At 34.8% G+C, this 25,719-nt stretch overlaps 1 protein-coding gene across 3 annotated transcripts in view; it reads left to right on the top strand.

Moving 5' to 3' along the window:
* The window catches only part of ROCK1 (Rho associated coiled-coil containing protein kinase 1), a 183,651-nt gene that overhangs the window by 81,100 nt on the left and 76,832 nt on the right, over positions 1 to 25,719 (top strand). For 2 of the 3 annotated variants that reach the window (XM_049901933.1, XM_049901934.1), the window contains exons 5-12: positions 1,866 to 2,041; positions 2,781 to 2,865; positions 4,649 to 4,793; positions 5,294 to 5,432; positions 9,492 to 9,583; positions 14,768 to 14,927; positions 19,983 to 20,043; positions 22,573 to 22,661. In XM_049901933.1, the coding sequence (XP_049757890.1) occupies positions 1,866 to 2,041; positions 2,781 to 2,865; positions 4,649 to 4,793; positions 5,294 to 5,432; positions 9,492 to 9,583; positions 14,768 to 14,927; positions 19,983 to 20,043; positions 22,573 to 22,661 (947 nt within the window). The remainder of the gene's footprint in view (positions 1 to 1,865; positions 2,042 to 2,780; positions 2,866 to 4,648; positions 4,794 to 5,293; positions 5,433 to 9,491; positions 9,584 to 14,767; positions 14,928 to 19,982; positions 20,044 to 22,572; positions 22,662 to 25,719) is intronic. The other variant, XM_049901935.1, reaches the window with a different exon arrangement.

Here is a 25,719-nt window from a genome sequence, read left to right as displayed (position 1 = left end):
GAACCCACCAGCCACTCCGCAGGACAAAGATGTGGCAGTCAGCTTCCATAAAGATTGTTGTTGTTAGTTGCCGTCAAGTTGGTTCCGACTCATAGAGACTCTACATAGCAACTCTTTGGGACAGAGTAGAACTGCCCCATAGGGTTTCCAAGGAGTGGCTGATGGATTTGAACTGCTAGCCTTTTGATTAGCAGCCACACTACCAGGGCTTTTCCACAAAGATTACAACCTTGGAAGCCCTATGGGGCAGTTCTAGTCTGTTCTAGGGGGTCACTCCGAGTCGGAATCAACTTGATGGCAGTGGGCTTGGGGTTTTATTCTAAATAACCACACTAGTAATTGGAATAAAAAAGATATGGACATGTTTAAGATTTACGTAATAAAAATTTGAAACAGCCTCTCTATTTTTATCAGCTATGTAGAGCACGGTTTCTCAGTACTATTGACATTTTAGGCCAGATAATTCTTTTGGGGGCTGGGGGTGGGGAGGTAGGGAGGCTCCTTGTACATTGTAAGATATTTGGTAGCTTCCCTGGTCCCTACCTGGGAGATGCTGGTAGCACCCCCGGTACACTCGTTTAGACAACCAAAAATGTGTCCAGACAGTTGAGAACCACTAATCTAGAGAATATATAGTGTTCTGTGGAGAAAAGATATGACAACATTGTTACTTTTAGGGTTAAATTTATAGCTTCAGTACAGAGAGCTTTATTTCTCTTGATATATTGCCTACAAATAGGGTAAACTGCCACCAAATGAACAGTGTTTCCTTAATTATGGGGCCCAAATGATAAGGGGTACACTTTAATCTAGGATAGCCATGAGATGTCACTTAGTTTCTTATCTTTCCCTCGGATACGTATTTTTAATTAAAATAACCTAAATTCATAACTAAAATCATTAAACACTTTAAAAATGAAACATAAAGAAGATTTTAAGACATAAATGTCTAGGTAATGTGAGGTATTTTCTCTAGTCCTTATTTTAGGTAATTTGATTCTAATCTTGTATTTCTTTAAAACGTTCTTTTGTAAATTTGCCCTTTATATCTTTATGCCTGATGTTCTTGCCAATTTCACAGTAATGGACTTTACTCTTCCTGCTCATACTCTAGCTCCTTCTCTCTTCCTGTTTCTTTGTTAACTGTTGCTGCTCTTCCTCCTCCTGACTGCTATCATTTATTTATTCGTTATCTGTTGCACTAGTGCTTTCTATGTTCACTAACCTTTTGAACAACTCTGAAAAGTAGTTAATCTCTACTAACTACATGCTTTTATTCATTTAACATTTATTAATACTTGCTAAGTGTCGGACGTCCAGACAGTGACAGACCAGCCAGCATTAAAGTCACGTAAAGTATAGTTTCCTCACACTCTTGTAGAGGGTATTATAGTCACAGAGATTCAGGGATGTTAAGTAACTTGTCGACAGTCACAAGCTAATAAGGGACAGCTGAGACTGTAACCCAGTTTACCAAAGACTTCTTAAGAATTGTGGTGTTGATATACATTTGACAGTAATTTCTACTAGTGCGTAAGTTAAATTAGAACTACAATTTTTTTTTTTTGCTTAAGCAGGTTTGTATATTCTTCATTGAAACTTGTGGTTTTAGATAGTATAGCAAGGTATTTAAAAAGAAATGCCTTCACCTACCTCCCCAGAAATAGCTACAGTTTATAGTACCTTTGTATATGCAAGGGTCATTTTGGCATTTGTATGTTTCTTTTAAAAAAAAAAAAAAAATACAGCTACTGTTCTACAACTTGAGTATTTAAATCTTACATTACATTACTATTTTTGTCAAATTTTTTAAATGAAACAATTTTGCTTAATCCTAATTTTGTTTTGTTTTTGCATTTATGTAGCTTTTCTATGCATTCCAAGATGATCGTTATCTCTACATGGTGATGGAATACATGCCTGGTGGAGATCTTGTAAACTTAATGAGCAACTATGATGTGCCTGAAAAATGGGCGCGATTTTATACTGCAGAAGTAGTTCTTGCATTGGATGCAATCCATTCCATGGGTTTTATTCATAGGTAAAGATAAAAAGGCTTTAAATTGTCTCATTTGTTGAAGAGAAAAGATGAAAAGTATTTAAACTTTATTTGATTAGCATTTTCCACTTTAAATTCACTCATCCTTTTCCCATATAACATGAGTGGCATTTGAGAACTTGAAACTTTGAAATTCACAGTTTTAACATTTCAGTTTAATGTTGATATAAATATATTCTTTAATGTCCTTTCATCTTTAATTTTTTATATAGAAATTAATATGCTTTTGGTTAATGAGTAGGCCACATTTATTCTCTAGAAGAGTAATTTCATTTTTTCTGCAAACACCATTTGAATCCTGACTATGTGCGATTGCTACGGTTACAAGAATGAAAGTGACTTAGACCCTCTCCTGGGGCTATTTATGTCCTACCTATCCTGTATGATTCTATGACTGTTTATGTCTTAGTGTTAATTTTTTTTTTTATGGTAAATCTCTCTTATATGATTTAATTACTCCCCTGGAAGAATCAAACTCCTTTTAAAAGAAAAGGGGATGTGTGGTTTTTTTTTTTTGAAGCATTAACATATAAAGGAGTTTCCTTGATGAAATTGAATTTATAGATGGGTAGAGAACACATACAGATCAAATATGGCCATATCTAGATTGAGTGAGGACACTTGACCTATAATAACTACCTCACATAATTTTTTATCAATGTCTATTTCAGAAGTACTTTACTGTTGTTTTATTTTTGTTCCCTCTCCTCCCTCCCCACAGAGATGTGAAGCCTGATAATATGCTGCTGGATAAGTCTGGACATTTGAAGTTAGCAGATTTTGGTACTTGTATGAAGATGAATAAGGTTATTAATTAAATTTTAATTTATTTTTTGCTAGTTCAAAATAGATACTTCTTTAGAAAATGCTGTAAGAATTTACTAACCATATCTGGACTTGTGCAGAGTTGATGTGAGCTGTCTTATTTGTTGAACTAGATACCATGGTTTCAGTGTGTATTAGTAACTTGTTAGTGATTTTTTTCCTCTCTATTTAGGGTCACAGTGGATTGCCAGATTTACTAATTCCTTCATAACAACTCTGTAATACACTACTGGTAACTAGAAATAGAGTTAGCTTTTAAATGTCACTAAATACTTGTTTCAGATTTAAAATTAGACTTTTGTAAAAACAGATTTCGGTAATGTGTATATTTTGTAGTGTTTTACATAAGACAGTTTTTTACATAGCCTTTCTACGAAATTTTAAGCGATTTTAACATCTAAAACCAAAGACACAGGGGAAATATCAGTCCAAAGGACTAATGGACCCCAACTACCACAGCCTCCACCAGACCAAGCCCAGAACAACTAGATGGTACCTGGCTACGACTACCAGCTGCTCTGACAGAGATCACAATAGACAGTCCCAGACGAGTGGGAGAAAAAAGTAGAATAAAATTCAGATTCACGAAAGACCAGACTTGCTGGTCTGACAGAGACTGGAGGAACCACAAGACTTATGGCCCAGAGACACCCTTTTAACTCAGAACTGAAGTCATCCTGAAGTTATCCTTCAGGCAAAAATTACACAGGTCTATACAACAAATAATCACACACACGAGAAACGTGCCTCTTAGCTCAGTCATCTAAACGGGAGCAAATGGGCAACATCTGCCCAAAAGCAAAGACAGAAAGCAGAAAGGGACTAGAAAACAGGAACCCAGGGTGGAGAAGGGGAGAGTGTTGACCTAAAGCACAGTTTAAAAAAAAAAAAAAGAAAGAAAAAATTCACTTTTTCCTTTAGGAGTCACTAGATACAATATACATCTTCACTTTTAGTTGTGTTAAATATATTTGAAGGAGCAAGTATGCCACTTTATTTTCAGTTGAAACCATTTATAGTCTTTGAAACATATCAAGAGAATAGCCAGGGAGCCGTATTTATTATTTTAAATTTATTGGTTAGAAGGGAATAGTACATGGGAATGTGGGAACTTTTCTGTGAACATTTTGTTATAATTCTCTTGTATTAATACCAGCTAAAAGCTATAACGGATATCAATTTTTTTTTGTTAAAATGTGTATTAGATATTTAAAGTGCTTAATACTATAACATCTTCTTGGCATACACGTTTCCTCATTTTATATTCATGCAGCCAATTCTTGTTTTTTTTTTTTTCTCAATTTCAAGCATAGTTAAATCGAGAAGCTATTTCAGTAAGAAAGGGTGAGATCAGTGTTTATATATTTATGTTACAAAATGTCTCATCCTATCAGCCACTCTGTATTAGCCAGTATACTTGTTCTCTGTGATTAAGATGCGATCATGATATCATTATAACTGGGAGAATAATAAATGGTGGCAGTATGTCTTTCTAGTGAGTATTATCACAAAATAAAAATCACTGATACAATCCATGTGTATGCTCACATTATGTGATATATGTATCCGTTATTTATATATTGTACATATAATATATGTATGATTAAACTATTTGTTTATTTTTGTCAAGTTTGCATTACATTTTGATATGATATTTTATAGGCCAAAGATTAGAATTCTACAGGTTCTATCAAGAAAAAAAGTCATTTTAAATAATTGGGACTTTATATCCTAATGTAGAATTTGACCCGCTGCTCTTTTTAGGAAGGCATGGTACGATGTGACACAGCAGTTGGAACACCTGATTATATTTCCCCTGAAGTATTAAAATCCCAAGGCGGTGATGGTTATTATGGACGAGAATGTGACTGGTGGTCAGTTGGGGTATTTTTATATGAAATGCTTGTAGGTGAGTAAAGGAAAATTTTACATACTTCTAATACAGTTGAAAGAAAAAAAAAATTTCACTTTTTTCTTTAGGAGTCACTATTCAAAGATACAATATACATCTTCACTTTTAGTTGTATTAAATAACATACATATTTGAAGGAGCAAGTATGCCACTTTATTTTCAGTTGAAGCCATTTATAGTCTTTGCAACATATCGAGAGAATAGCCAGGAAGCTCACCACTTGACTTCTTCTAATATCATAGTATTTATATCAAGCAATGTTGATCTTATTTGTAGGAAACAGAAATGATCCAAACCTTCTTTGTATGTGTTTTTAAAAAACTTTAGAGGCTTAGAGCAGGTTTGTGATGTATTTCTTTTTATATATTAACTGTATATTTTTTAGCTTAATATGTATTTAGTCATCTTTTTTTGAAAGTTGACTGACTGTTTGCCTTTCAAACTTTCTTTTCCAGTATAGAAAAATACTTGCTTTTGTTTTCTCTATCAATTTTTAGGTGATACACCTTTTTATGCAGATTCTTTGGTTGGGACTTACAGTAAGATTATGAACCATAAAAATTCACTTACCTTCCCTGATGATAATGACATATCAAAAGAAGCAAAAAATCTTATTTGTGCCTTCCTTACTGACAGGTAAATAATCTTAAGATTGGACTTATATCCATTATTCTAAGGAAATTCTTATTTTGCTGTTCAGTTTTTAAGATCTGTATCTGAACTCCTCCACTTGAACTGTTAGAATATGAATGCTACTATTCCCAGATTCATTCCAGTGACAGTGAAACCTAATATAATTTTATGATTTTCTGGTTCTCCACTAACTTGCCTTATTGGAGGAACTGGGATAATAGATTCTTGGCTGATGGCTAGTCCAGATGATTTCTTTTTCTTTTGTTGTTAAATTTTTAACTTAGTTAATTATAAAAATGATAGTATGTTTTGAGTCTAAGATTTTTCTTTTACATATTAACATCTCTGAAATCAGAGTGAATCTTACAATCAAAGATATGTATTGATTTAATAGGAGCATCTTCCAATTAATGTCATTTTAGATCTGATCTTCTGTATAAAAAAAAAAAAAAATTTTTTTTTTTATACGGTATATGCTTGTCGAAATAAAGTAAATCATAGTACAAAGCTATTTTTTTAAAGTATGTGTTTTCTACCTCCTTTCTTCTACAGATAGTCATTGGTCATGATGTCTTCTAGATTCAGTGAGAATTTTTATAAATGTATATTCATATATGAGTTTTAACAAAAATGGTATATTAGTTATCCTCTTGTGGTTTACTTTTTTAATTTAAAAGTTAACCAGATGACTTATTAAGATAGTTTAATGTTTATGATTGTATAGTGTTAATTTAAATAGTAGAGATTCCTAATACTTTTGAAATATGCATGAGTGTGAGATTTTTTTTAAGATTATTTGTCTTCATTGTGTCCTTTAGAACCCGAAAGGTAGTTTTTCAAATTTTTACATTTTAATAAAGAGAGCTGTACTGTGCTATATGTTAGATGCTATGGATATAGAAGTGAACAAGGTACACAGTACATCATATTACCTAATAGTCCTTTGAGGGGAGTGGAATAGACAAGCAAATAAGACATTTATATATAGTACAGAGAGAAAATAAGTACCATGAGATAACTACTGGATGCCAAGGACCTTAGAGAGGTTTCCTAATCCAGGCTGGGAGAGTCAGTGAAGGCTTCTCAGAATAAGTGTCACGTTATATCTAAAGCAGTTTATCTTTTTAACTCATGAAAAAAATGGAATTTAAGGTATCTCATTGTTTATAAGCATTCTACTAGAGAACAAAAGGTTCTGAGTTACTCATTCTAATACAGCTAAAAGTACATTTTTTAGAACTTTACCTTCATGCTTACCTAAAAGAGGCCAGAGATCAGTAATTTGTCCAGTTTTACCTTTGAATTTTGTAGCAGAGTCAGGAATTAGTTGCTATTTTTTTTTTAAGTGGTCAGAAATATTTAATAGATTATAAAATGGAAATTTTAAATTTAAAATGTCTTCCAGGACTTTTTAGTAACCTCTGGTATAAAATTAAGTTATTGATTACCAAAAAACAAAATAATAACTTTTTCTCTCTAAAAAAAAAAAAGTCAAGAAAAAGCATTCTCTTTAATTTATTATGCTAATGAAGCAAGGTGAGTGATTCATCTGGCTCTTTATTGTTACTAGTAAAGTCATAGAATATCAACAAATCTGTGTTTTCATATATTTTTCTACTATTTTCTTTGTAAAAATTCTTTTTTGTTTTTGATGTTTTTTTTCCTAAATTTTATTTATTTTGTTGTTGTTGAGAATATACACAGCAGAACATACACCAATTTACCCATTTCCACATGTACAGTTCAGTGACATTGATTACATTTTTCGAGTTGTGCAAGCATTCTCACCCTCCTTTTCTGATTTGCTCCTCCCCCATTAACATAAATTCACTGCCCCCTAAGGTCCCTGTATAATCCTTTGAGCTGCGTTGTCAATTTGATCCCATATAACCCAAACCCAGTGCCGTCCAGTCGATTCCAACTCATAGCAACCCTATAGGGCAGGGTAGAACTGCCCCATAGAGTTTCCAAGGGGCGCCTGGCGGATTCGAACTGCCGACCCTTTGGTTAGCAGCCGTAGCACTTAACCACTGCACCACCAGGGTTTCCTTGATCCCATATAGATAGTTCTTAAAAGACCATAATGCTCAAGGCAAGCCTTTTTAACTAGTTAAGCTAAACTGTTCTTTGGTTTTAAGAAGAATTCATGGAATATTTTTGGTTTAAGGTTTAAAGATAATTTCAGGGCAGTAGTTTCAAGGGTTTATCTACTCCACAGCTCCAGAGAGTCTAGAGTCCATGAGAATTTAAAAATTGTATTCTACATCTTCCCCATTTTGATCAGGATTCTTCTATGGACTCGTTGATTAAAATGTTCAGCACTAATAGCTGGGCACCATCCAGTTCTCTGGTCTCATGGCAAAGGAGGCAGTTGTTCATGGAGGCAATTAGCCACACATTCCATATCCTCCTCCTCTTCCTGACTGTCTTGCTTACTTTATTGCTCCAAGTGAATAGAGATCAGTTGTGCCTGGGATGGCTGCTTGCAAGCTTGCAAATACCCCAGGTATTATGCAACAAACTAGAAGGTAGAACAGAAGCACTAAACATGTTATTAGGCCAATTAACCGAGATGTCCAATGAAACCATAACCCTAAATATCCAAATCAGGGAACCAAATCCCATGAGGTATTTGGTTGTACATAAGCAGTTCAAAAGCTACTCCTTTTTTCTGTCATTGTTGTAGATATATCTTATCCCACAATTTTTGCCAGTTCAACTTTTTACAGGTATACAACTTACAGCAATTATAATAATCAGCTGTGCAACCCTATGCTTAATTTCTTCATCACTTTAACCCCCCTTTTCCCCTGCTAACCACTAATAAACTGTGGTCTCTATACATTTGCCTTTTCTTGTTTTTTTTATATAAGTGAGTTGATAACAATATTTGTCATTTTGTGATTGGCTTATTTCATTCAGCATAATGTCTTCAAGTTCCGTGCATACTGTAGGATATATCAAGACTTCATTTCTCCTGTTGGCTGAGTAGTATTCCACTGTATATATGTACTACATTTTGTTTATCCGCTCGTCTGTTAACGGGCATTTAGGTTGTTTCTCCATTTTGGCTATTGTGAATAGTGCTGCAGTGAACATTGGTGTACAAGTCTCTTTTTGAGTTTCTGATTTCAAGACTTTTGGGTATACTTCTAGAAGTGGAATTGCTGGGTTATATGGTAGTTCTATTTTTAGTTTTTTGAGGAACTGCAACACGGTTTTCCATAACAGCTGCACCATTTTGCATTCCCACCAGCAACGGATGAGGGTTCCAATTTCCCCGCATCCTTGCCAACATTTGTTACTTTTTTGTTTTAGCCATCCTAGTGGGAGTGAAATGGTATCTCATTGTGGTTTTGGTTTGTCTCTCTGACGGCTGATGATGCTGAGTATCTTTTCATGTGTTTGGTGACCATTTTATGATTGGGTTTTTTGTCTTTTTCTTGTTAAGTTGTTGAAGTTTTATATATATTTTGATTATTAGATTCTTACCGGATATATGGTTTCCGAAGATATTCTCCCAGTTGGTAGCCTGTCATCTCACTTTTTTGGCAGAGTCTTTTGATGAATAGAAGTTTTTAATTTTTGTAAGATTCCAATTATTTGTTTTGTCCTTTGCTGCTTCTGCTTTTGTTATTATGTTATATAATCTATTGTTGAAAGCTAGGCTTGACAGCATTGCACCTGCTTGTTCCCTGGGAATTTTATGGTTTTAATTTGCACATTTCGTTCCTTAATCCATTTTGAATTTGTTTTTTATGTGGTGTGAGGCATGGACTCTGTTCCATTTTTCTGCATATGAAAATCCAGTTTTCCCAACACCATTTATTAAAGAGACTCTTCTTTCCCCATTGGATGAACTTAGCATTTAAAATATTCTCTAATGTTCTCGATCTTCAACTTTTCTATTTAATCTAAAAATTATGCTGACAAGTAAAATAATTTCAAAGTGATGCAGAACTGTACTTATCCTGCACCAATTTAGCATTCTGCCTACATATAACCTAGACAGGTTATAATAAGATCTTAAGTGATTATTTTTCTCCTTCCCTCTCTGCTCAGAGAAGTGAGATTAGGGCGAAATGGTGTAGAAGAAATCAAACGACATCTCTTCTTCAAAAATGATCAATGGGCTTGGGAAACACTTCGAGACAGTAAGTTCTTTTTTCTTGCACATTACAGAAAATATTTGAAAATAGTTGTAGTAAGTAGTTGAAACTATTGTGTATTATCTGATGAAAATCAAAAGTACACAAGTGCTGTACAGACATTTTTCTAACCTAGCTTAAGAAAGAATATTTGATAATATTGAGCAGTCATACTACAGCCAGTCCCCTGATTACAAACAAATTCCATTCCTAGGTCTGTCTTTAAGCTGAATTTGTTCATAGTTGGAACAGTTAGGTATGGTTCATATCTAACGTTAGTCAAATGTTTATGTCTTAGTGTACAGTATATAGTGCACCTTTCTATGCATAAAAAACATTAAAGAAACACTTCCAGATACACTAAAACATCTTTAACATAATAATATAGCAGTAATAATAATGTTTGATGCACATTGCAAAGTAGCCCCTGTTTGTTATTATGAACCATTGTATGTACCTCAGATTTTTAATATAATAGGCTTTATGGGGGCTGGTTCGTAACTACAACTTGTACATAAGTCTGACATTCATAACCTGGGGACTGGCTGTACTGCTTTTCTTATATCTTATTCAAGATATCAAGATGAAATCTTATTTAAATGTAATGGATTTGGTGTAAGCGGTCATAATTTGATATTTGATCTTTTATTGATTTCTCTTTAATTTAGGTTTTAGTATCTCATTATGAAGGAAGTCAATATATAAGGGGTTATGAAATGAAAATATCTTTTCTAGTGAATGGACAAGTTATTCTGTTGTTTTTATTTAAGCCTAAAATATAAGGAGGCTCTATTATTAATGTCAGAATTAATTTAATTCTGTTTATAAAGATAAAGGAAATTATGGTATACTTGATTCCTTAGGCTTTTATAGCTTACAGTTCAGGAATTACAATGTGTGGTATTCAAGAAGTTAATTTTCAGTCTGCTTAGAAAATATTTCTATTTTTAAAAAAATTATAAGTAGATGTTTCATAGTAAACCTTGTTCACTATAGCTAAATCAGAATTATAATGGCACCAAACATTCCCATAATCTTTGTGAATTTAGGAAGCAAAGAATTTATCTTTTCCCTGCCGAAGTCTCAGGAATTCTTTTCCCTTTTGATTTATGAGAGAAAGGATAGTGTATACTAGTCCCTGACTTTCTGCTGTAGCTACAGTAGTGAACAGCAATAATGGAAATGAACTTAGTTACGTAGTTGTGGGGACTATTATTAGCAAATTAGATATTTGTCTTGGGGACTGCATATCTAGTTGAGACATTTAAGATTTGTTCTGGAAAAAAATCATTAATTTCAATTAAATAGATCATGTAGGTCTGCCAATACTAGTAAAGTCTCCTAGTTAGCAAATGTTTTGAAAGTAGTACTTATATTGCCTTCAAGTAGAGTACATACTTTGTGCAAAGCGATAAAATTGAGAAAGGGAAATGAGATACTATGACCATTAAGAAATTGTACCACTACAAAGGATGTCACTGAATGACCTGCGAGCTAGAAAAGCTACAGGTTCACTTTGACCTTAGGAGAATTTATTAACCATTAAACCAGCTGCCATCAAGTTGACTCCAGCTCATGGCGATGCCATGTGTGTCAAGAGTAGAGCTGTGCTCCGTAGCATTTTCAGGGGCTGGTTTTTCAGAAGTAGATCGTCAGGTCTTTCTTGTTGAGGCACCTGTGGTTGGATCAAGACCTCCAACCTTTCCCTTAGCAGTGGAGCACATTTATACCACCTAGAGACTCCTATTAACTGTTATAGACTGTAGAATAAGTAAGGAGCTTTTCCTCCTCCTCATTTGTAAATGTGACATGATCATTATCGTCAGGCTTCAAGAGAACATGTTGCAAGAACAAATAGATGAGCAGGGAGTGAGATGATGGATGGTTACATTGAAGAGCTCTGTTGTTATTCAAGCAGTGCAGTTTAAGAAGGCTGAAAACATACAAACAAGATTGTAAATCTGAAGAAATTTTAAAAAGGGAGTGAAGAAAACACAAAGTATCTTTTCTATTGCTTTGAATTATTTTTTCAAGTTGAGCAGTGCATGAATAACTATAGAGTAACTGCGCAATCACTCTTAAAGGCAGGAAGGGTATATAGTTCCTTCTGTGTATTAAAAGACTCATCTTGATTAGGGGAAAAATTAATTTATTCAACAAATATTTATTGAGCAACTATAATATACTGGGAGTCCCTGGATGCTGCAAACGGTTAACGTGCTCGGCTGCTAACTGAAAGGTTGGAGGTTCGAGTCCACCCAGAAGCACCTCAGAAGAAAGGCATGGCAATCTACTTTTGAAAAATCAGCCATTGAAAACTCTGTGGAGCACAGTTCTACTCTGATAGACGTGGAATCACCATGTGTCAGAATCGTCTTGATGGCAACTAGTTTGTTTTTTTATTCTGTGCTGAGCACTATTTTATTCTCAACACTGGGAAAACCACAGTGATCAACAAAAATTCTTCCCCTAGTAGAGCTCATATTCCAGTGGAATTGAGGAGTCCAGTGGCATTTTATTGTATTGCTATACCTCGTCAATAGAACTGCTTAGATTTCTGAAAAACAAGTGGATTGCTTCATTGATTTAAATTAAGTGAACTCTAAAGAATTTCTTTGATTGTCCTTACATAATTATTATTAGTATTACTATTGTTATCATTTCTATATCTTTTTAATGTCTACATTGCCATCTATGGTGTTGCCGTAGTGTGGTGAGATTTCACATACATATAAACATTTTGATAGCTTCTCCTAATCCTATTACTGCCTGTTGTGTGGTTATTGAAAAAGAAAGAAAAATTGAAGTCTGTAGGACTTACTATTCTCTTCTTCCTCTTCGCTTTTCCTACCCCTTCTCATCTTCCCACCCCTAAAATACCAAAAAAAATACCAAGAATACTTTTATTCTGAACAAATTCTGTGATCTGCTACCAAAAAACCAAACCAAATCCAGTGCCGTGGAGTTGATTCCGACTCATAGTAACTGTATAGGACAGAGTAGAACTGCCCCATAGAGTTTCCAAGGAGTGCCTGGCAGATTCGAACTGCCAACCCTTTGGTTAGCAGCCGTAGCACTTAAATGATCTGCTAAGTTTTTTTTAAAAATTATGTAACAGTTATGATTCTTTTTTTGTTTTTTTTACTCTGCAATTTTTTTTTTTTTTTTTTTTTGTAAAATTGCTTACTTTTTACAAATAATAATTCCTTTGGTAACATGACCACTTAGATGCCTCCAGGTTACAATGGCATTTAATCTTCACCATCCATTCCTTGGGTGATCTGGGCACAAGGTAAAAAACAGCTTCATTTTTGGAAGAATTTCAGTGACTTGCCTGTTCTTATTCACCCTTAATTTAGGAACCCAAAGTATTACAACTGTAATTACTTTTACCACTTATTTGAGATAAAATTTAAGAAATGACAGAAATGAAATTAAAGATAGAAGATGAAAGTAATGTGGGAGCCTAAATAACTTACTGCTGGTCACATTGCTAGCAGATAACAATATCTTGAATTCATCCTTGCTCTACTTCTTTTAAAATCCCTTTAATATGATCATTTTAAAGCAGTGTTTCTCAAACTTAACACTTGACATTTTGGGCTAGATGATTCTTTGTTGTCAGAGTTGTCCTGAGCATTGTAGAATTTTTAGCAGCATCCCTGGCCTCTGCTAGGTGCCAGTAACATCTCTCCCCAAGTTGTGACAATCAGAGATGTACCTAGACATTGCCGAACTTTGCCCCCTGGGCAAAATGGCCTCTTGTTGAGAGCCACTATTTTTGGGTAAAATTTATGCCAAGATCATAATTGACTTACATTTCGGCAAGGGGAGGCAGTCTTTTTCTTTTTTTTCCCCTTATTTCACATATTTTTGTTGTTAGCTGCCATCCATCAGGTCAGTCCCCAACTCAAGGCTGGTTTGCAGAAGTAGATTACCAGGCCTTTCTTCCTAGGCTGTCTTAGTGTGGAAGCTTCACTGAAACTTGCTCAGCATCAAATCAGCACACAAGCCTCCCCTGACAGATGGGTGGTTGCTGCACTTGAGCTGGAAATCGCACCTGGGTCTCCCCAGTGAAGGGCAAGAATTCTACCACTGAACCACCACTGCCCTCATTCTACATATTGGGCAGTAGTTATTATTAGGAAGCTAGAATGGGGTAGCCAGGCAGCTCTCTCGGCCATTAAGCAAAGAAGCTCTCGTCTCACTCTGTTGTTTCACTTAGTCAGCACTACCACTTTGCTGGGCTAGATGTGTTGTTCCAGTCCCAAATACATCAGCTAGTTTAGTTTATCTGAGGTTGTACAATAGTAGTTATTCTTTGTCTGGAATATCAAAGTGATTCAAAAGTGATTCTTCTTTTATAAGAGATTAACAGGAAATCAAGTCAGTTTTTTTTGTTTGTTTGCTCATCTTCATCTTTTTCTCTAAAGTTACATAAAGTGATTGTATTTAAGATAAGTATTCAATATTTTGATGGAGTAATTCAGTGATGTTTCATTAAACAGCTGTATCTTTAAAATAATTTCTCCTAAAATTTCTTTTTAAATATACCCTTTCTTACATATTCAAGCTCCAAAAAAAGATATAAATATTACTGTCATATTTTCACCTGTATTATGAATAGTGTCTTTAAAAATAATCAGCTTTCTTGATTTGTCATGCTATAGTTTCTGAAAAGCCTTTTCTGTAGTTCTAAATGCTTTTGAGTATTTTATACTATGGTATATTCTAAAATAAGCCTTAACAATACATTGACTTGTAATTTTCAAATTAAACTTGAGGTGTAGATGATAATTATAGTTGGCAATGAAGACTGTGTTTCATAAAATTATGTAATGGTCAATATCAGTTGATTTATAATCCTTGTTAAGTAAAAATAATGATAATAATAATAATCCATTGCCGTCAACTTGATTCCAACTCATAGCAACCCTATAGGACAGAGTAGAACTGCCCCATAGAATTTCCGAGGAACGGCTGGCGGGTTTGAACTGCTGACTTTCTGGTTAGCAGCTGAGCTCTTAACCACTGCACCAATAAAGCTTACTGTAGTAGAGTTTGACCCATTTGGATTTTGTGGATCACAAGTTATTTGTGAGAGAGAAACCATCAGTAGTTGGTATGGATTCTTTGCTTTACTTTATCAATAAGTTTGAAATGAACAACTCATTTTGTTTCTCTTCTCAGCTGTAGCACCAGTTGTACCTGATTTAAGTAGTGACATTGATACAAGTAATTTTGATGACTTGGAAGAAGACAAGGGAGATGAAGAAACATTCCCTATTCCTAAAGCTTTTGTTGGCAATCAGCTACCTTTTGTAGGATTTACGTATTATAGCAATCGTAGGTAAGTATGCTGAACAGTGGTTTTAAGGGTAAATGCTGATTTTATTATATTTATGTTATTTTCTTAGGGCTATCTAAAAATCATTTTAAGAACATTTGGAATAGATTTAATTGTATATAAAGATATATCTTATTATATTATGCCAGTTTTTTAGAGATGCATGGTATTTCCAGTACTTCATGTTTAATTTTTTTCATCCATGTTCAAGGTAATGTTTTTCAGAAACTCTTTGCTGATTGATATCTATCTTTAAGTTAGAAGATTAATAGGTCAGGAGAGTCTGCTAATACTGATAGTTTAGTTATCTTGTTACCCAAATAATTCTAATTTATAATACATTTTGGAATAGCATATAGAGATTTCCAGCATTATCATCACTATATTGATATTACCAAAGGCCTGTAATTTTTAGCTCTTCAAAAAGTGATTCCTCCCAAAAACCGCTTAATGAATTCACCATGTCTTACAGCATGTAATATTACCTATACTGCGACTTTGGGCAAGTAACTGTCTATGTCTCCATTACCTCAAAAATGATGATGATGATGATGATAACAATAATAATTGCCTCAAAGGATTATCGTAAGGGTAAAGTAAATTAAAACACAGTAAAGCACTTAGAACAGGGCTTGGCATGGGGTCAGCATGCAATATTAACAATCAAGTGCTCAACTACTAGCCAAAAGATTCAAACCCACCCAGGGATGCCTCAGAAGACAGACCTGACGATCTGCTTTCAAAAGGTCACAACTTGAAAACCCTATGGAGCAGGTCTCTCTCTGTACACGTGGAATCACCACGAGTCGGAATTGACTCAACAGCAACTAACAACGAACAGCTATACAAGTATTAATGTTAGCTTTATCAAATGTGCTTGAGATATATATTAAGCATTTAATGTTATTTCAGTTTGCTGAGCATTCATTCATTCAACAGACATGTTTGCAACTTACCCTTTTTTTTTTAATTGTACTTTAGGTGAAGATTTACAGAACAAACTAGTTTCTCATTAAACAGTTAGTTAGTACACATTGTTTTATGACATTGGTTAACAACCCCACGACATGTCAACACTTCTCCCTTCTCGATCTTGGGTTCCCTATTACCAGCTTTGCTGTTCGCTCCTGTCTTCTAGTCCTTGTCTCTTGCCTCTTAGTCTGGTTTTGTTTTATGGGCCTGTCTAATCTTTGGCTGAAGTGTAAACCTCAGGAGTGACTTCGTTACTGAGCTAAAGGGTATCTTGGGGCCATGCTCTTAGGATTTTTCCAGTCTCTGTCAGACCAGTAAGTTTGGTCTTTTTTTGTGAGTTAGAATTTTGTTCTACATTTTCCTCCAGCTTTATCTGGGGCTCTCTATTTTGACCACTGTCAGAGTAGCTGGTGATGGTAGCTGGCCACCATCTGGTGGTACTAAACTCAGTCTGGTGGAGGCCATGTTCAGTATGGCCTGTTAGTCCTTTGGACTAGTCTTTCCCTTGTATCTTTACTTTTCTTCATTTTCCCTTGCTCCCAAAGGTGTGAGACCAGTGTTTTATCTTAGGTGGCCACTCATGGGCTTTTAAGACCCCAGAGACTAATCACCAAAGTAGAATGTAGAGCATTTTCTATATAACCTATGTTATGCCAATTGAGCTAGATGTTTCCTGAGACCATGGTCCCCACAACCCACAACCCAGCAATTCAGTTCCTCAGGGAGTTTGGATATATCTGTGGAGCTTCCATGACCTTGCCTTGTACAAGTTGTACTTGCTTCCTCAGTATTGTGTACTGTCTTAACCTTCACCAAGTTACCACTTACCTATTGTCTATTTATGACAACTTGCTCTTTGTCAGGTCTGTACCAGGCACTAGGGTACAGGGAGAAGAATGAATAAGATACAGTACCTTCTCTTGAGAGACTCGCATCCTGGAGAAAGATGAATAAGATACAATGCTTTCTCTTGAAATGCTCACATCCTAGTGAGGAAATAAATAAATTGCATACAATATAGGGTGGTAAGGACTGCATAGTAGGAATCTAAATAAAGTACTACACCAGTATAATATGGTGAACTATATGGCAGCGTGTGTTAAATATACTTAATTGAATTACTTCAAAAAATGTCTACTTCTAATCAAATTATACTCTATTAAAGTGGTATTAGATACTTGATTTGCTGGAAGCAGTTATTAATTCTGAAGTTATTATAAAGCTAACCTTATTTTAAACTGAAGACTCTTATCATTTTAGTCAAAACTCTTTTATAATAGTCGATTCAAGTCAAGTTTAGAAAACAAGAATGTAATTTAGTCCTGTTTTATGAAACTTCTTTAATATTCCAGCTAAAACAGTACTGAATACGTTTTGTTTTGTCACCAACCAGGTAGCTAGCAGTGAATTTTGAACACTAGAAAAACCCCAAATTTTAACCCTTTTTTCCCTTAACACTCTATGAGTATAATATTATAGCTAATTTGTATTAAGATACACACACACACACACACACACGTATACATGCAGAAGCTTCAATGTGATTTTTGTTGAGGCGTTCTTCCAGTGTTTTTGGATTTTCTGTAGTATAGTCCAGTGGTCAATTACTTTATTTAGCTCTATCTGTACAAATAAGTAATCTTGAATTAAATAAACATCTATATAAACTGTTTGTACTCTACTGTCATACACTTGATTATGTTCTCTGGTTTTTCCTTGTATTCGTATGTTTCATGTCCCAAAGTATTTTCCAAATTCTTTTTTTAAAGTAGAAATTGTACTCTGTTCTTAACTATCATCTTATTGAGTAATACAGTGCTGTTCAGTAAGTGATTATTGAGTGAATGGGCAAAGGCATGGTCACTGTTAGTAAAGAATCAGCAAATCTTTTTGGCAAAAAAAAAAAAAAAACTTAAGTAAACACTTCACGTATTGATCAGCCTCATTGTAATATGTAAGTATTAATTTTGGATATACTGATAGGAAATAAGCTTCTGAAATCCAAACATACTTTTGTTTACCATTTCATTTCATACTTTATTGCAGAAGTATAGCTAAATTAAACATTTTTAATAGCCATAAACGTATAGCTATACTTTTAATATACTAACTCCCCTTTCATAATTACCTAAAGCAGCAGTATAATATACAAAAGGACCTTGAAAGAAAAAAAAAAGGACAAAAGAAACATTAATGGATATATGAGGTGGTGTCATTATATTTCTCCTGCTGCATTCAGAGAATCTTATATTACTAATTTTGTAGAAGGCTAAACATCAACTCCAGTGATATAGCATATTACATTTAGAGGCAGGTCTTTGAACTGATTCTTCCAGATTCAGTCATGGCCAACAAGACGAAACCAGAACAGACTGAAATTATTAAAATTATTAAAATTTGGGTGAACTGGAACGATAACAGGGATGTGAAAAATTACGGTGAAAGCCCTTCTAAAAACCTCATCTCCCTCTTAGAAAACAAGGGCAATATACACATTGTATAGCAACCAGATCTCTTGCCCGTCAGATTTTGAGCCGGGTTGGAAACAAGTGACTCACTCAGAGATGGAGGCTGACCACACTGCTTTGAATGTGTGTCACTCACCTGGGCCCTGTCAATAATCCAATCTCAGCATCAGGCTTCTGAAAGAGCTCACTATGCCTCTTCCAAGTCTCCCATTCTGAGGCTTCAACCGTAATTTTTCCTGCTCTGGTTCACCCAAATTGTAAAAATACAGGTCTATTCCAGTTTCACCTTGTAGCCATGACTGAACCAGTTTGAACCAGTTCAAAGCCCTGTTAGAGGTCAAACACTGTGATCTTCTGGCTAATTCAGGTTCCACTGACATCACTATATGATTTTATTTACATAATTTAATACTGAATTTCAAACCGAATTTCTGAAACACTTAAATAATGGAATTCAGCTGCCCTACATCTGGAATTTGTTATTTGTTAAATAGAACCTTTCCTCTATAAATCTGCTACATAGCCCCTGTGAGCTCATGACATTATCTCATGATAATTTGAATCTCCATTTGATCTGGGTAATTTTCCAAGGAAAACATAGAAAGTGACATATTTCTAGCTGTTTCTGGTAGCGAACCATTAATATGTTTAACGGTACTTAAAATACTCTTCTGTTATTCAGTGTCAGTTGGTATTGTAGTGTGTTAGAGGCACACTGTAACTATTTGATTTTTTTGAGAGAGCTCTACTGGTTAATCAAGGTGGTAGCAGTGGTCCTGGTGATGGTAGAAGTAGAGGGTAGTGGTAGTTGTAGCAGTGGATATAGTGAGAGCGGCACCAGCACCTTTTGCATAACATTTTACGTACATGACTTATTTTGACCTGTTTAATGATCTTATAAAACATCTAAGGAAAACCTGTTAAAAAAACCCAGTAAAACGGTTTTTTTTTTTTTTTCAGGTTTTCCTTGCTCCCTAAAGCTTGCATTTATATATAAATTCTAACGTTACAGTGAACTTAAAGGACAGTAACCACTCCTTTGCCCATTCACAAGGATTAGAGTCCCAAAAAGATTAGGCAGCTATCACCAGACCTCTGGCTTTGTTTTTTCAACCACTTAGGCAAAAACTCTTAACTTTTTGACACAGAAAGGCAGTATCATGGGGCAGCAGGGAGGGGGTGTTGTATATGCCTATAGAGGTCAATACAGTTCCTTATCCCCAATTCCTAAACCCCAAAAAGCTCTGAAAACTGATAGGTTTTTAGTACTTTGTTTGGTGGTAAACTCTGTCATAACTTGCTCTCATGGCCAAAAACCTGACCTAAACTAATGAGGCTATTTATAGTTTTTGTTTTCCTTCTTGGTGTGAATATTCATATGTTTTGCTGCAGGAACATCAGTATATATCATTATAAGGTACTGTTTCGGACACAGCTTATTTAATATATGTGTCATTTCTGTAATATGCATCTAAAATTAAAAAATTATGGAACTGTACCTAATTTTCTAAAAATAGAGCCAGTATGATACTGAACATAAGATAGGCATGCGGTATTTGTTAGTGTTTGTTTTGTGGTATTAAAGGGTTTCTTCTTGTTAAACTTTTTTTCCTCCCAGGTACTTATCTTCAGCAAATCCTAATGATAACAGAACTAGTTCCAATGTGGATAAAAATTTGGTAGGTATTTTCCGTTTTGTTTTATTTTGGTTTGTGAATAATGTATTTGTATGTGTGGTATTGTATAAACATGTTTTGCTTGTGAATGTGTAGCTAGTGAAATTAAATTTTTATGACAGTTTCACCTGCTGTGCCCTCACCAGTCTGACTTCTTTCCTGAACATCAAATGAATTAATATATGTGGAGGCAGTTAGTAAATTCTGAGTTGCTACACAAGTTGACAGTAGTAGCCTTTTTGGAATTAGGGGTTTATGATAAATCAATGTATCAGTAAGCGTCTTTGACAGGAAAACAGATGACATGTTCAAAAAATTTAACTGAAAAGAATTTAATGAATTCTGTTAACGTTGTGAGCAGGGTTGAGGGGACCAAGAATTAACAGTGAGAAGCCATTGTCCCTAGGCTGAAGGGATAAGGAGAGAAAAATCTTGTTACCACACCTCAGAGGAAGCCTGGAATGTGGAAGAGGACCTGTGATTATAGAACATAGCCACTGCCAGAACCGCAGTGAGGGGTGTGGGATAGCTAATACCTCGTTTCCCCCAGCTTCTGATTTCCTACTGGTATCTCGTATGGTTGGATCTTTAACCAACCTTAAAATATAGGGCAACAGAACCCAGGTAATGCACTCAGTAGATTTCAAGGCAAAGAAGGGCAGAGAATGGATCTTTAATGCTGGAGGGGGAAGGGAGAGAAGGGTAAATGAGAATAACTACTACAGTCAGCATCATCTAATTTGTCCACTGAAAAGTAAATTACTGTAAAAAGTAAATATCAGAGAAATGAGCCTTTCTATTCGTATGGTTTATGTTCATGAAACAGATTTTTTTTTTTTAATCTTCTTACATTTGAGAAGGGATTTTTTGGCTCAGAAATCTTTAAAATTAGAGCACCTTTGCCCTAGGGAAGTTAAGAATAGGACCTGCTGTAACCTAGCTCTCACACATTACTTAAAAAAATATTCAAAGGAATCGTATTTTTTCTGGGCTGATGTTGTTTAATGGATCTGTCAGTGTCTGCTACCTTCTTTATCTTTTGCTCTGGTAAAATCACAGGAGAAGAAGAAAACATGTAGATGTCTACTCAGTTTCTCTTAATCTGATAATAAGTACAAAAATCAACTAATTTTATTTTCAACTCTTCCTTGGAAGTCTACTAGCAGAGATCTTAGTGAACAACTGTGCACTTGCCAAATGGGTAGTTTTCAGCCCGTATCTTATTTTGCTTCTTTACTACATTTGACGCTGATAGCGCCCTCCTACTTGGACCTTCAAAATTTTATAACTCGTGTTCCTATTATTTCCTTCTTTTCCCCCCGCTTCTTTGAACTTTCAGTTGTCTTTGCAAGATCTCTTTCTGCCAACTTAAATATTAAATGTTCCCCAAGCTTCTGATCCTGACTCTCTGCTCATTTTCTGTAGGTAATCTCTCTTTTTTTTTTAATCTCTTGCATGTCTGGCTTGCTCCTCTCAACTCCAAACCTGAATCTCTCTCTGAGTACTAGACTTTTCTTCCTGATCTCTCAGACATCTCCAGCTAGGCTAAAGTTAACTCAGTTCTCTCTACGACCTCTCCCAGTTTTTCCTTTTGTGTCACCTGTCTTTTGTAATGGTACAGTGTCTTTTCTTTCTTATTTCTAAGTTACTAGGTTCTAAATTCTGCCCTTAAATTGATATGTATATCCACCTCCCCCTCCTCCTCCTCATTGCTACAGCTGATGACTTACCTCAGACCCACATTCTCTCTTGCCTGAACTGTTTCAACAGCTTATTAACTGGTTGCCCTGTCTAGAATTTCTCTGCACCAATCCTTTCACCTTATTATTGGAGTGATGCTTCTGAAATGCCAGTATTATGTCATTTCCCTGCTTAAAATGCTTACAAGTTAATGTCCCCAACTTCTGTTTTTACTTACAAAGATCTTGGTCCTGCTCTCCTTTTCAGACTTGATGTCAGTCAGTCTCCCTGTTACATTTTGTGCTCTGCCTGTACTTGATTTCTCCTAATTTCCCAAATATGTCGTATTTTCCTCTGCCTCTCAACTTTTGGACTCATTGTTCTTTTTGGGTGAAATGCCTTCCTTGTACCACTTTCTCTGCTTGGTAAATTTCTCTAGTCTTTGAGGTCTCACCTCAAACATTTCGTCTTCCGGACAATTAGAAGTGACCTCTTCTCTCCTTCAGAACACTGTATATATAATTTTATTTTCACAAAGCACATTGTAATGTAACATTTTGTATATATGTCTTTGTGTCATTATAGGTTTTTACCCACTCACCTGCACTGTTTCCTTCATGAGAAGAGGAACTAAATCTATTTAATTTTTGTATTACTAATGACATATAGTAGCTGTTAAGAAAATGGTTGTTGAATTATTAATAGGAAATCTAAGACAAAAACAAAAAGGAGATAGGATTAACCTAAATAATTCTCCCCTAAAGAGGTGTGCAAAATGATGACATAAACTTGGCTGTTTTTAAATTCTTTATGAATATTTTCAGTAGAATGAGTTTTTATTTTTATTTAAAGCAGGAAAGTTTGCAGAAAACAATCTACAAGTTGGAAGAACAACTACATAATGAAATGCAATTAAAAGATGAAATGGAGCAGAAGTGCAGGTGAGATTAAATTTAATCCTATGTTTTTCAGATTAAAAGTTGTATAGCAAATGCTATTTTAAAGCTTGCCTCTGTAAACACTCAAGAGTAGCCTGAAGTAAGACGAGGATATAAATGTCGCTACTGATATACAGCCCTGAAGAGTGTGTTGGCCAGAGTATTATTTTTGTTGGCATTAGTTACAGATGTGTTTTTCCCAGAATATTTAAAGCGCTGATTTACTTAGCACCTGATTCATTTCTTTCCTCTCCCATGTTAACTAGCTGATTGAAATGGTAACTTAGTTTACATTAAATGCAGTGTTTTCTAAGATATAAAATATTGGAGATTAAAAGTCACTAAATTTTTATGTAATCATTCTAATTTACATTATGATTCTCTAGATAAATAACTCAGAATTTTTTTTCCTGTGGGTCTGGTACAAATAAGAGCATATATATTTATGAAATTATAGAATGATCAACATTATTTTAAATATTCTACCTTAATGCTAGGTTATTAGTTAAACAATAACTCTTTATAATTATTTATGTGTTTGCTGGATATTGTTAAATAAATGAAATACAAAAGTAACACAAAGATTAAGTATTCAACAAATGGAATTGGAAAAAACTGTCAGTTTTGTGACTGGGGAGGAAGAGGAAACAAGTAAAATTCTCATTTTATATAATTTCTGATATATTAAAGAGGTAAGTATATAATATAAACTTTTAAAAAAGCACTTGAAGTGCTTGTAGGCAAATAATAGGTCCCAGACTTTGGAAGAACTATATAAATGTAAGATATAGAAGTGATAGAAAAATGAATAGATATTATTGTACAAATGTTGAAAAGTTTCTACATCTAAAAAATATTATAAACAAAATCAAAAGGCAAATGACAAACTGGTGGTAGTAGTGGTGGTGGGGAGTCATTTTGAGAAAAAGATAAAAGCCAAAGTGGCCTATCATTATATGAAATGGAATTAAAATGAGACTTTCTAAAATTCTGTATTGAACTGGTGAATAGTTTTTTTAAAATAAAAACTTAGTGCTGGGGATTGCAGAATAATATTAATTGCTTTTTTTCTTGTGAGAGTTCAAATAATTGATACATCCTTTCCAAAAAGGCGTATCTCATGTGTCTACTAGAGCTTTTTTGTGTCCTTTATCCCACTAAAAATTTAGCTGTCTATTTTTTAAGGGTTGACATTCCTTGTCCTCCTTGCAGCCTCTTCCCCAGGCAGGGATTGAAAGAAATTGGTTGAACTAAGTTGGCGAGCTAGAAACAAACTTTGTCAAAAGTCTCCCTGTGCCCCCTCTGCCAGCACATATAGATTGAGTCAGGACTGCTTCTAGTCAAATTCTCTGCTTTCAAATCACTTTAGCTATATTTATTCATTCAACAAAAATTTCAGTTTATGTGTCAGGTAATGTGCTCGCTGGGCAGTATAGTACCAGATAAAACAAGGCATAATCCCTGTCTACATGGAGCTTGTAATTTAGCTGGGAAGACAAGTAATTATAAATAAGTGTGATGTGTATTATGATGGAGAGAGAATAAAGTGATACAAGAATACAGAAAGAGATGCCTATATTATTGTCAGAGAACAGAGAGTCAACTGGAAATAGTAGGGGAAGAGTAGGAGAAAGTGTTAGGGTCCAGGAAATGGGTATCTAAAAGGCCCTGAGGTTAGAGAGTTTAGACTGGTCAGTAAGGCACGAGAGAAAGACAAACCTGAAATGAGGCTGGGAAGACAGCCAGGGATCTAGACCTTGGAGTACTTTGTTTTTGACAAGCTAAGAAATTTGGACTTTAACCTAAGGGTGATAGAAAAACACTGAAAGTTGTTAAACTAAAAAGTTTTTTTTTAAAAAAATGATCAAAAGTTCTTTGAAAAGAACTCTGATGAACCATGGCCTAATCTACCCTGAGACCAGAAGAACTAAGTGATGTCCCAGTACCACTACTGGTTGTTCTGATCAGGGCCACAATAGATGGAACCTGACAGAATAGGAGAAAAATGTGAAAGAGTATCTCAGATTCTTAAAAATCCAGACTCACTGGACTGGTTGAGACTAGGGGACTCCCTGAGACTATTGCCCTGAGATACTGTTTTAAACTTTGAACTGAAATTATCCCCTGAGGCCACATTTTAGCTAAATAACAGGTTGGCTCACAAAATAAAGAATATTACCTGTGACTATTATGTTCTTTTAAAAAATCATTTATATGAGACCAAACAGTCAACAATTGCTATAAAACAGAGAAGGTAAGGGGGCAGGAAATTACATTACTGGAAACAGCATAACCAAAACAGAAATGATGAGAGTGCTCACTCTTTGTGAAGAATGCTACCGGTGTCACTAAACAATTTGTATAGAAATTATTGATTGGGAACCTAATCTGTGTTGTGTAAACTTCCACCAAAAACACAATAAAATATTGTTTTAAAAAAAAACCTCTGGTTAATTGACAGCACTTGGCATTTATCAGCTAAATGGGAGTAAGGGAGGAAGATGAGTCAAAGATGATTCCTGGGTGGTATATTTACTTCAGGGCCCCAGAAGGGAGCAGATTGGTACTGGGGGCTTGGGGTGTGGAACAGAGGGAATATTTAGTTTTAGAAATTCTGAATGAGATATTTGATGAGACATCACGTGGAAATATTGCATATGTAGATCTGAAGCTCAGAATTACCTTTTGAACCAAAAATAGCAAATTATGATGAAGATAATAGTTTCAGTAATCTCAGATTTTTACTTAAGTTGCCAAATGGTACATTTACTGATTTGATTTATATCAACCTTTCCCTTCATTTGCTTAACGGCTAATTTTTGTGTGATAGCAATTATTACATGAGGAAGTTTAGGAATTCTTAACCATGTATCCACAAACCTCCCCAAAAGAGGGTCTGTGAATGGAATTTGAGAAAAATATTTTCTCTAACTTGTAACTGAAGTTTAACATTTCCTTCAGTTTTGAGCATAGGCAACAATTCAGTTACTAGCAGAACCTGTGAATTTTTTTTTACCACCAATAGAAATCACATTTTATTTTTATATTATAGGTGTTACAG

The sequence above is a fragment of the Elephas maximus genome, chromosome 11, assembly GCF_024166365.1.
Source record: "Elephas maximus indicus isolate mEleMax1 chromosome 11, mEleMax1 primary haplotype, whole genome shotgun sequence".
Lineage (NCBI taxonomy): Eukaryota > Metazoa > Chordata > Mammalia > Proboscidea > Elephantidae > Elephas > Elephas maximus.
Note: the sequence above shows the minus strand (reverse complement) of the source record. Positions and strands in the feature narration are given on the sequence as shown.